This window comes from Acanthaster planci, linkage group LG09, assembly GCF_054643075.1.
Source record: "Acanthaster planci isolate LZ-2023a linkage group LG09, COTS_SCS, whole genome shotgun sequence".
Taxonomy (NCBI): domain Eukaryota; kingdom Metazoa; phylum Echinodermata; class Asteroidea; order Valvatida; family Acanthasteridae; genus Acanthaster; species Acanthaster planci.
In genome coordinates this window covers 19,565,393-19,577,176 of record NC_141785.1, presented here as the reverse complement: position 1 = coordinate 19,577,176, position 11,784 = coordinate 19,565,393, and the positions used below count along the sequence as shown (strand labels likewise).

The following is an 11,784-nucleotide window of genomic DNA, read 5'->3' as shown; positions in this document are numbered from 1 at the left end:
CTGATGAATGGATTTCTCTGGCCCAGACAGAACCCCGGGCTTTGCAACCTTCGGTGTTACCCTGGCCTCCTAACTGGGAGGTATATGTACACCTACATGTCAATTGTATTCAGAGGAACACAGCCACACCTGTAATATTGATGTGAATCTCGTTCCTCTTCCCTTTGAACTCTATCGAACCTTGGAACCAAGGTATACAACTGAGTTGGGTCATTTCAGGGCATAGTAACTTGGAAGATTTTCAGGACCAATCAAGGGATCTGTGGTTAAGTGTGTCAAGGGGTTTACAGAACACTCATTGAGTAGAAGTGCTTCCTATCCACATTTAATTGCACATTTGCGCAACTCTTGCAAAGTGTAACCACAATGCACTTTCAGCTGGTCTTGGAGAAAAATGTTTCTAAGTGGGCGTATTTACTTAGATTAACCTTAACAGTACCGGGCGTTGCTTGGCTTAGAGTACTCAGTACTACCAAATACTATGTAACACTCTGAGCCTGAAGGACCTAGCGCTACAAATTACTACTTCTGGCTAGGTTTATTCCATTGTTACTCGTACAGAGAACAATGAAACCATGCATTCATAGTGCCACAGCACTGTATGGTACATAATTTTCTCTATTGTATTTTATGGCTTCAGATAATAATAATGTCATGTCCTCTTACAAGCGAAAGGGCTGAGTACTATGTTTTACTACTAAACATGTAACATAACTTCAGTTGATCAATTCTGCTCTGTACTGGGAGCCAGCCAATCTGCTTGGAACATCCGCTGTTAAGTGAGTCCTAGTCTTCAGGTTAAGGACAAATCTTACCAGCTTGTTTTGGGATGTCTGTAATTTAGTTTTTGTGTGTTTAGTCAAACTATCATACCAGAATGATGAACAGTAATCATAATGACACTGAGCCAGTACTGAGGCCAAATTTTTCCTAGTAGAACGATCAAAATATGTGGTGTTGCGGTACAAAAAATGTTAGTCTTCCATTGACCTTGCTTGTCACCTTGGCAGCCATTGTTTCACCACTTAGTGTCTGGTCGAGTTCAGCACCTAAATACTTAAGAGTAGATTTGGATTTGATTGCACTACCCGTTACACAAAATATTCAAGTCAGTGCAAATTTTCAATCGACGCTTTTGACCAAACTAGATACTTTCGCTTTTACCAAGATTCAATGATAATTTGTTATCTGCCATCCAGTCACTATTAGATTTTAATTCTTTAGTCAACCTTTGTTCAATTACACTTATATTGTTCCCTGATACAATGAGAGCAGCATCATCAGCGTACATTAATAATCTACAGTTTACAGCTGTCTCCAGGTCGTTAACATAAATTAAAAACAACAGGGGTCCATGAACAGCTCCCTGCGGCACACCACAGGAGACAGCTTGTAGGCTAGATTCAGTACCTGAGAATGCTTTCTGTCCGACAAGTGTGAGGAGAACCACGAGACAGCGGAGCTGTTAAACCAGCAGCTTTTAGTTTCCCCAGCAAAATATTATGGTTGACGGTATCAAATGCTTTTTCCAAGTCCAAAAGCAGCATGCCAGAATAGTTACCTTTGTCCAACTCGATTCTCACATGGTCACTAGGCGCGACTCGGTCGAAAAAGATTTCCGAAAACCTGACTGATACTGAAATATCAGTTGATTACTCTGAAGGTATGGAAATAACTGATCGTGCACAACCTTCTCCAGTACCTTGGACACAACACTAAGTACCGAAACCGGGCGGTAATTTCCTGGTTCGTCTGTGCTTTTCTTTTTATGAACAGGAACCACTCTGGCATGCTTCAAGTCGTTTGGAAATTTACCTAAATGCAGAGACGAATTAACAATATGCGTCAAAGGAGAGGCAATGGCATCAGCTGCATCTCTCAAGAATTTTGCTGGAATGTGGTCCAAACCTGTCGATTTTAAACAATTAAAACTATGCAGTCATTTAAGTTTATATTCCTCACTGACAGACTCAAGCTAAATGCATCAGGAACTATACCCTTATTGGCATAAAACTGAGTAACAAATGAAAGGCAAAAGTGGCCACTCCCAGTTTGAATTTTTGAGACGACTTTAGTTGCCACTGTTGTAAAAAAGCTATTGAAAGCCTCAGTGATTTTGTACTTATCAAATACTGATGTACCGTGCATAGTTAGAGATTCTTGCCCTTTTAAACTCTGAGAACCTATCGGCATCTCGAGATTTTCTAAATTCTGAAAATAGCCTATTTCTGGCACAAATACTTGTCAATATCTCATCATCCATCCAAGGTTCTGTTTGTTTAAACTTTGTTTCCTTTATGGGAAGTTAAGTATGTTCAGAAAAATATTGTTAAATACACTCCAAGCAAGTTCAATATCATCTGTTCCTAGAACAGAAAACCCTGAGTTCTTTTGTTCAAGCCGTTTTTTTTTAACTGCTCTGGTAAGAATTGCAGCACATGTCTAGATGTCAACCAGCTCACAAACAAAAGGTTCATCGTGTATAGGTGTCACATGTGGCCGTGTGTGTTCTTTGCCATTTGTTTCATTAGATGCGTGGTTTCACTCCCTAGCAAATCAGTTTACCTAAGCAGAGGACCACGTAAATCCCCTTAGTTCTTTTGTGTCTAATTACTCAAGAAGGGCATCGTTACTCAAGAAAGGCATATCCAGATTATTGTGGGTTGGGGGGGGTCCCACGTAGTAGCAGTGTCCGCATGTAGGATTGTCTTCCCCGCTTTGACCCAACCAAGCACAATGGTTAATTTGTCAACCATGGAAATGAAAAAGGAATTTTTAAACGAGTGTACACGTCCGCCGTGGAAGGAATAAGGAAACTTATGTGGATTTACTGTGTGAGAAATGTTCCCAAAGTGTCTGTTCATATAAATTGCATGTACAGCCAGCATTACATGTATATCTGAGTGCCGGGGTATAATGTGCTAAGTGCTTGACTGCATCCAAAGCCGCATTGTGTTTTGTGAAAGATGTTCAGAAAGTGCATGACAACCAACTCTTTCACCGGCTTTTGAAAAGGTTTTTTTTTGCTCCCCTTTTCTGTGGTAGTGGTTTTCATAGCATTGCAGAATAGCTCATGAAAAGTTGTGATGAAAAGTGACTTCAGACCATAGGTTCACGAGTAGCATAGGTTGAAGTACATGAAGCGTTTACTTGTTGCGACGAAGAACCTTGGTGAGCAGTCCATGTTGGCAGATGTTTTGAGAAGAGCAGAGAACTATTCCAGTTTGCATGTGTCAGCAAAATTCCATACAAATAATGAGTAAATTTTTTCTTTCATTTCATGTTTAGGTATCATCAAGTTGTAATCTCTTGGGGCTCAGGGTTGCTGTCGATGTTTGCGAGTAAGCCTCAGTGAGTGAAAGACTCGGACACACAAACACAGAACAAAGCAAAGGAGAAACAACCCTCCAAAAAACAGCAAAGTAAAAAAAAAAAACTGACACATTGTGATCCCCGCATCAAGATGGAGGTGGAATCAGGACGAAACGAATACACGCTGCAGCCTTATGAGAACCGGCGGTTGCAGAAGGTGCTGAGCTGGGTGCGTCAAAACCTACTGCTCCTCTTCACGCTGGTGGCCGTCATCCTAGGCATTGTTCTGGGCCTGCTCCTGCGCCTGGCTGAGCCCTCGGAGGATGCGATCCTCCTCATCGGTTTCCCGGGAGACATCTTGATGAGACTCCTCAAGATGCTGATTCTCCCACTGATCGTGGCTAGTCTCATCTCGGGTAAGATTTTTTTTAGAGAGAGATTGGTTCCAATACTTTTCTACCCCGTTTCCATTTTTCCCACTTTCTGCTATTTCCTTCATCTTTCCCACCTCTCTCATTCTTCCTCGCCACGAAGCGATGGATCTTGGAAGATGGAGAATTTGTGCCTTGGCCTTGCTCCTCTATTGTCTCCAATTCATCCTGATGTGAAGACTAATTTCTGTAGCCCAACCATGCTCAATTCATCAAGATTCTGCATTTAATTGCAATGAACCCTTGAGTGTTAAGGCTCAGTGCTTAGGTTATTAGGTTATTATTACTGCTCAATAGTGATGCTTTGGAATAATGTAACTTTATAAACACGCTTGACTTAGTTTTATTGTTACTTTATCACTCTGAGGTTGCTTATCGAAGAAAAAATCAGGAATACCCTTTCTGTCAGGTGCACTGTTGACAGCATCATGCCAAATTTCTGCTTCAACACCAAGTTTTCTTTTCTGTTTGCTTGTCTTTCCTTTTGGTAGGCTTAACTGGCCTGGACACCAAAGAGAGTGGGAAGTTAGGCCTGCGAGCTCTGGTCTACTACTCGGTGACGACATGCATCGCGGTCATCATCGGCATCATCCTGGTGCTGAGCATACACCCGGGCAAGGCAGAGACCAAGGCCTCGCTGGGTGAGTTTGGAGAGGAGAAAGAAGTGACCACCATGGACGCTATTCTGGATCTACTAAGGTCAGTGGCAAAAGCCTGCCCGCCTCCTCTTGCTGGATTCAGGAAATTTGGAAGGTTTTGTTATTCTTGACATTGACAACCCTTCAACAGTGGCAAGGTTGAGGGGTAAACAGCCTCACAGTCCCTGACTCAACCTCTGGCTGATGTTTAAACATGTTAATTCATCTCCCCTCACCCCTTTTGGTGGCACTTGGATTTATATCCAAAGAGCGCCGCTACATCTCGTGTTGGTCAAAATTGACATTTTGAGGCCAAAAATAATGCCGTCTTCAAGTGGGTAAAGTAATGTTCACCACCAAATTAACCCACATGTAACTAGGAACACGTTGAGTCTCCGTGGAGCCGAAGTCGGGGAGGGGACAATTAAACCCCACTCCAGTTTCGAAAATTTTGCTTTTACCTCTGTGTTGTGGATTCTGCCACCACAAGAGAAGACAACAAAAGAAAATGTCATTGTTAAGTCGCAGTAGAATAGCATAAAATGAATTGTGAAGGAAATCCTAATGATTGAGGAAATTATGACATACACCGTGCACGTGGGTAACAGTATCACACAAGATTTGACCTGGCACACTGGAAGCGAGCGTACATGCATGTGCAGTCCTACAGTAGTCAGTGTTGATCAGAGCTGCAGCTGAGATCTTTTCCGAGTCAATTAAGAACACTGGGGTGAAAAATTCATTGGCCAGGAACTCAAACAGTACGGCCTGAGTATTTCAGTAATTGGAGCAAAGTTACGCTGAAATTGGCTAGGTTTTTGCATGTTTTTCGCATGCCCCTGTCTGACTGTGTGTCCTACTCATTCAAAATTCTCAGTCAATGCAGGGTTGAGTCGTTCCATACCATTCTATATTTGGGTTTACAAGAGAGCTCCGAATAATCGCAAAAACTTAACTACAGTTCTGATTCAAATAATTATTGCAAAATATTACAATTGAACCATTTCTGACATTTAATATTGTTCATGGAGTGTTTGTGGTAATTTTTTACTGCAAAATCTCATCCTTTCCTCCAATGACAAGAAAATTGCTTGGAGAAAGCTTATCGTAGTCTGTTCTGTGTTCTTTCTTTGCTCCCTCAGAAACATGATGCCTGTTAACCTGGTGCAAGCATGCTTCGAACAAGTCAGTAGCAACCTGTAATGGACCAGATGTTTAGGCTTACATTTGCAGCATCTGTAGGCATACTGAGAACTTTTTAAAACTTCACTCAATAATAAGCTGAATTATCTGAATAAGCTGAACTAGTAATGTCAATTTAGATGAATAATACTTTCGAGAATGAAACCAGCTTTTTTTTAAGATGAAAAATTTCGAGACATTGAATATAACACGAGGGGGAAAAACAAGATTAGTCAGATTCCTTAATGAAAGAAATCAATGATGAAGTCATATCCTGCCTGACTGAGCCTCAAATGTAGTATTGTAACTACATTAGCTTTTCCCGGGGGGGGGTTATGGGGGACTGTGCTGAATTTTGGAGGGGGGGCACCAACTTGCTTTGAGGGACTTTCTGCACTAGGTAAAAAATCTGTGTCTGAAACTTTGTCAGTTTCAAGGCACCTGAGTGGTATCCAAGAAAAAAACCCAGAATTTAGATAATGACAGCATTTGTGAGCTGGAGAGCCCTCTTTTCCTGACATGTACATTCCAGGTTTGAACCAGTCTTGTGGCAGACTCTGCCACAAGATTGGTCACACGTAGCCAAGTTGATCTACAGCCATTAATCTGTCACGGTCTTTTGCCTGGTACCCAGGATGTGGGCATTTATTTGGCATAGGTTTCCAAGGGCAATTGACTGGTAGTCGACTGGATGGTCTCAAAGTCAGTTCACAATTCCTGTCAAACACAGCCAGAATGAATGTTAGAGATGCTTAATCTTTTGAATAACTTTTGACATGTCTTGGGACTGGACGCTTTGTGATTGATGTACAATGGACTTGTGAGGATTTGTAATGGGCTCAACTACAATATTGACTTTCAGAACAATTCTTTTAATTGTTAATTTTTGGTAATTCTTTTCTTGATTTTGTAATTATTAAAAGTTACACATGTAGACAGCACTCCACTTGATTCACTTAACATTTCTGCTGCATGTGTGCACAATATCTTAGAGGTTCTGCCTTCACGTCGAGCTCATTATAAGTTTTGCTTGTTTTGACATTTTTCGCTCTAAAATTGAAAAGAGCAAAACGCCAGAGTTGAGTTCACATGTATGAGTTTAATAAAGTTCTTCCTGGTCATGTGTGTTATGTGCACAGTCAACAACAATATATGAGGAAAAGGAACAGTTCAAGAAAGTTTTAATCAACACAACCATGGACAGCAACGCAACCATGATCGCCAACGCAACCATGACCACAGAGGAAATGGTCAGCATGAATCCCATGAACATGTCGGACATGATGTTCACTGGCAACCCGATGACGGGCCCCAAGTACGAGATGGTCAGCTTGGGTATGAAGAAGGTGCGCACGATTGGTTACAAAGATGGCATGAATGTGTTAGGTAAGTGGAAGGCACACTTGTTCCCGTAAGCATACTGCAAATTGTTCTTCTTGTGCTCTCGCTTGTCAGAAAGTTTCTCATGGACACAGCTAGTGGGTATAGATTCAGGAATAGTCCATTAAGTTGTGCACACTCCCTCAACGTAATTACCGGCACTTTCCTGATGCATGTTCAAATGCATGGCTGGTATGTTACTTAGTCAGTTATGGGTGAAAATACAAAGCTATTTCAGAGATTGAGGAGATTTTTTTGCTTTGAAAAAAAAAACAACCGTAATCCAGCAAATTAGACATGTCCTGCCAGTCATTCAGACATGTAGGTATTACACAGCGTTTGTGATTTGTTGCAGGTAGCCTGTCCACTTTTAAAGCAGGGGTGTGATTTGCCAGGATTTTTCCTGATTTCAGGATTTTTTTTAACTGGGATTTTCCTGATTTCAGGATTTTTCAAACAATTTCTTGCAAAATGTAGAAAATCCTGGATTACCATAGCGGTGTTTTTACGTACATGTATAAAAGTTGACATAGAACACAAGAAATGGGTATTTTCAGGGGTGCCTCAAGGCAAACATAAGTATATTATCATAGACTCCATGCTTCTGTGGGCCCTCAAACCCTCTGGTGATTGTGTTGTGGATATTTCACTTTCCTCAGATCTCACTCCCGTATTCCCATATTTTATCCAGGCATCGTTACCTTCTGCATCGCTTTCGGCTTGCTTCTGAGTCGGATGGGAGAGAAGGGGCGCGTCATGATTGAGTTCTTTGACATCTTGGCCGAACTCACCATGCAGCTGGTCAACCTCATTATGTGGTGAGTTCTGTCTCTCCTCCTCTACCCACGCATCCAAGGGCTAACAGGTGCTAGGTGTCAGATGTCTGGGTTGGTAACGAATGTCCAACATAGTAGTTTGCAGTGGGACTGCTTACACTCAAGAACGGGCGAACCACCTGATGGGGTAATTTACTGCAGTGTTTAGAAATCCGATTGATTTTTAAAGATACTACAATGAGACGGGGGTCCCTGGCCAATCAGCAGTTTAGCTGAAGGTAGGTATGACATCATGCACTGATCAGCGTTGTTGGGTGTGTCTTCGTCATTCCTTCAGTTCTTCCCACGGAATGCCATTGGTATTTTGAGAAGTCCCACTGAGTGCATTTCCAGTTTGTGTGTACACATCACACAGCACACCGTACCACTTTTCGTCACCACTTTCCATTATTACTTGTTTGTGTAAATGGGCTTTATTTCCCACAACAAATAGTTTTATTTGGTTCTCCATACTTCTTCTACTTCCAACAGTTCCTGCAGCCCTTTCCTCCTCGTACCTAAACTAATCGGCCAAATCTTACTTCACTTACCCGTGAACGTACCTGTAAAATAGTTGTGCATTCAGTGATCCTTCAGACAATCTGCAGTCCACCTGTTTCAAAAATTTCAATTCATTTCTAACAGTCATAACTCTCATCTTGGGCAGTACCACTCAAAAAAAGTCACAACAGTGACGAGTTGTGATGCTAGTCACTAACAAGCACTGCAACCAGAGACAGCAGCACGTGCAATTCCAAGCAGACATCTGTTCACTTTTATTTATGTGATGCGGAGTAGTGTATTACCTGACCTTGCCACAACCTGTGTCCTGATGTGGGGCCCACATTCTTCCCTTTCAACTAATATGTGGCGTAATTATGTTTTTGTGTGGTTACATAGTGAGTGTAATGCCATGGGAATAAATCATTGACAGCCAGGTCTACATCACTGGTTTCCTATCTGTTTGCCATCTTTTAAACCTGACTGCCTGGGTAATTATTTGGATGGAAGGAGCATACACTGCCAAGTGCTACATATGTTATACAGGCTGAAGTACTGAGAAGTAAACGGTGTGGTGTTCTATAGACGACAAATATGCGTCGCGTTTGTGGCTTCGCGTCGTGGCATCGTGTCATGCCGTCGCCCACTGTGCCATCACGTGGCATGTTGTTATCACCCGTCCCTTGGCAGTAGGTGGTGCCTTTGATGAAAGGTAGCACGGCGAGAGGCACGATGCAATGGCACAATGTGACAGGTGACAACGGGAAGGACAGGTGGTGCCACGATAGATGACGCCATGTCATGTCTTACTTCGCTATTGTAATTAGCTTTGAGGAAAAAGGTGACAGCATGACATGACACCACAATGTGACAGCACGACACGACACACATTTGATACCTATATAACACCATAAAAAAAAGTACTGTAGACTCTCTGTACAAGTAGCCAAGAGCACTGCATACTACAGGCTAGTACATATTTTTCATAGCTTTACTTGACGTCAGGGTTAAAACAGGCCTTTATTACGTGGCCATTGATACTTATTATGATGCATTACTAGCATACTCAAAGTGATAGCCACTAAGATCCCAACTTGAACACAGCCTCAAAGGATGGCCGACTGCAAAGAATTTTTGGCGATATATATGGGATCTGTGGTGACATGGTCTCCATTAGGGGTAAAATATAACCAAGTTTTCCCTAACTTTCTAAAATTACCAACCTCCTCTTTTTCCCCATTCCTTCCCTTCCTCCTCAAAATGAAAAAAAAAACAACAACAAACGTTACCCAGGTATTCGCCCATCGGCATCATGAGCCTGATCTGCGCCAAGATCCTGGCCATGGAGAAGCCAGAGGTCATCTTTGTCCAGCTGGGCATGTACATGGTCACCGTCATCGTGGGGCTGATCATCCACCTGGGCTGCCTCATGACCATCTACTTTGTCATCGTCCGCAAGAACCCATTTGTGTACTTCCACGGCATGCTGCAGGCGTGGCTGATGGCTATCGCCACTTCCTCCAGGTAAAAAGACCAGATATCTTGTCAACCTGCTCCGCACAATAAATTGTACCCCGTGAGAGAGAGGCAGCTATGAACCAGCATTCCATGGGTCTCTAGTAAGAAGGAAAGTGTTTCAACTTGATTGGCAGGGTCTTTACATTGACAACTTTCCCCACCTGTGTGTTTTGCATGCCTGGCTTTGATCATACTTAGGATTGCTCATGAATCATTAGGATTCCCCCAGCGTTGTTTTATTTAGCACAGCTATTCAGCCTGACTTCAACCTCTGATTTCCAAAGATGAAATGAAACAAGTTGCTCATACATGTAGGTTGCTGCTGCTTACTTTTGGCCTGATTTTATCACACCTTCAGTTTGGTCAGTTTTGAGCCTTTTATTTTTTGCTGTGGTCATTACAACGTAGTGTTGGGGCGTAGTCAAGACTTTTGTTAACTAGTTAATGTCAGGTTTTCTTCCCCGAAAAAGCCACTGGGATGGTTTTTTTTGGGGGGGGGGCCAAATTCTTCAACATTGCAATTTATTTTTGGTGCCCATGAAATATGTACATGTAGGGAGGCACAACTCTTGAGTTCAAGCGTCAGTATTTTCATTCTTTTCCCCCTGAGTTCTTCTGTTCAGACGTTTTTCAATTGCCCTGGTCAAAGTTGTGGCACATGTCCAGACATCAGCCAGTTCACATGCAAAACGTCCATAGTATATATAGGCGTCACCCGTGGCCATGTGTGTTTTTGCCGTTTGTTTTGAGACAAAGGAGTCGCTAGTTGAGATTTTGTAACTCTATCTCTTTTGTAAGTGAGGTTTCATTCCCAAGCAAATCGGTTTACCCCAAACAAAGGAGGTCTTAAAATCCCTTAGTTCTTTTATGTATGGTGTGGGCTGCCCAGTTTAATTCCGGATTATTGTAGGTTGGGGGGTCCACTTAGTAGCAGCGTCTGTGTGTGGGATCATTTTCCACGCTTTGACTCAGCCAAGCACGATGCGTTTATATGTCAACTGTGGAAATGGGCAAAGAATTCTTAAACCAGTGTACACATCCTTTGTGGAACGTATAAGGAAAGTTATGTGTGTTTACACGTCATCTGGCAACAAGTAGTTAATTAAGGTACTTCAACACACTTGACTCCTTGCACAAGGATGTTGTCTGTTTAATCCATCAATCCTGTACATGGACATTGGAGGTTATTCCACGTACATCTTTCAAATCGCTCTCAGTGTTAAACACATGCTATCGAATCAGGGTTGAACATTTTCAGTCCGTTCTCTTTCATACAGTGCCGCCACGCTTCCTGTCACCTTTCGCTGCTTGGAGGAAAACAACAAGATCGATCGCCGGGTCACGCGCTTTGTGGTGCCCATCGGGGCCACCGTCAACATGGACGGCACGGCACTGTACGAAGCTGTGGCAGTCATCTTCATTGCGCAGATGAATGGAATCCCCCTCTCTGTTGGCCAAGTCATCACTGTCAGGTGTGTAACCGAAATTGGATCTTCTGTCCAGACACACTGCCACATGCCCAATACCAACACCTTTATTTCCCCCCACACTCTTTTCCGAGGAGAAATAGCCACTGAATGTACATACAGAACAATATCTAGTAGCGTCTCTTGTAGCAGCACTCCTTGCATTTATCGGGTTGCATTCCTAATTTGAGACAGTAACAGATTGCTTTTTGGGTGAGGTAAAGAAAGGAAATATCCCAATCTATGTATCCGGTTGATGAAGCCTTCATGTTTCTTCTCGCTGACCTTTCTCCTTTTTTGGGATACAGCTTGACAGCCACGCTTGCGAGCATTGGAGCAGCTAGCATCCCCAGTGCTGGGGTAGTCACCATGCTCTTGGTGTTGACTGCTGCTGGCCTGCCCACCAACGATGTCAGCATCATCCTCTTAGTGGATTGGTTCTTGTAAGTAGCCAAAATCGGTCTGGTCACTACTGAGCAACCATCTTCCTTGCTTGAGCGGCGCATGCCATACGCACATGTGTTTGTTTCAGAGGTGTGGG

The 11,784-nt window shown here is 42.8% G+C and overlaps 1 protein-coding gene across 10 annotated transcripts in view; it reads left to right on the top strand.

The window, feature by feature from the left end:
* Nucleotides 1-11,784, top strand: part of LOC110989859 (excitatory amino acid transporter-like) — a 97,456-nt gene that overhangs the window by 78,608 nt on the left and 7,064 nt on the right. For all 10 annotated transcript variants that reach the window (XM_087140903.1, XM_022254539.2, XM_022254555.2 and 7 more), the window contains 8 exons: nucleotides 3,289-3,728; nucleotides 4,235-4,442; nucleotides 5,524-5,566; nucleotides 6,703-6,949; nucleotides 7,635-7,761; nucleotides 9,553-9,783; nucleotides 11,055-11,249; nucleotides 11,552-11,686. In XM_087140903.1, coding sequence (XP_086997029.1) covers nucleotides 3,464-3,728; nucleotides 4,235-4,442; nucleotides 5,524-5,566; nucleotides 6,703-6,949; nucleotides 7,635-7,761; nucleotides 9,553-9,783; nucleotides 11,055-11,249; nucleotides 11,552-11,686 — 1,451 coding nt within the window. In that variant the 5' untranslated portion in view covers nucleotides 3,289-3,463. The remainder of the gene's footprint in view (nucleotides 1-3,288; nucleotides 3,729-4,234; nucleotides 4,443-5,523; nucleotides 5,567-6,702; nucleotides 6,950-7,634; nucleotides 7,762-9,552; nucleotides 9,784-11,054; nucleotides 11,250-11,551; nucleotides 11,687-11,784) is intronic.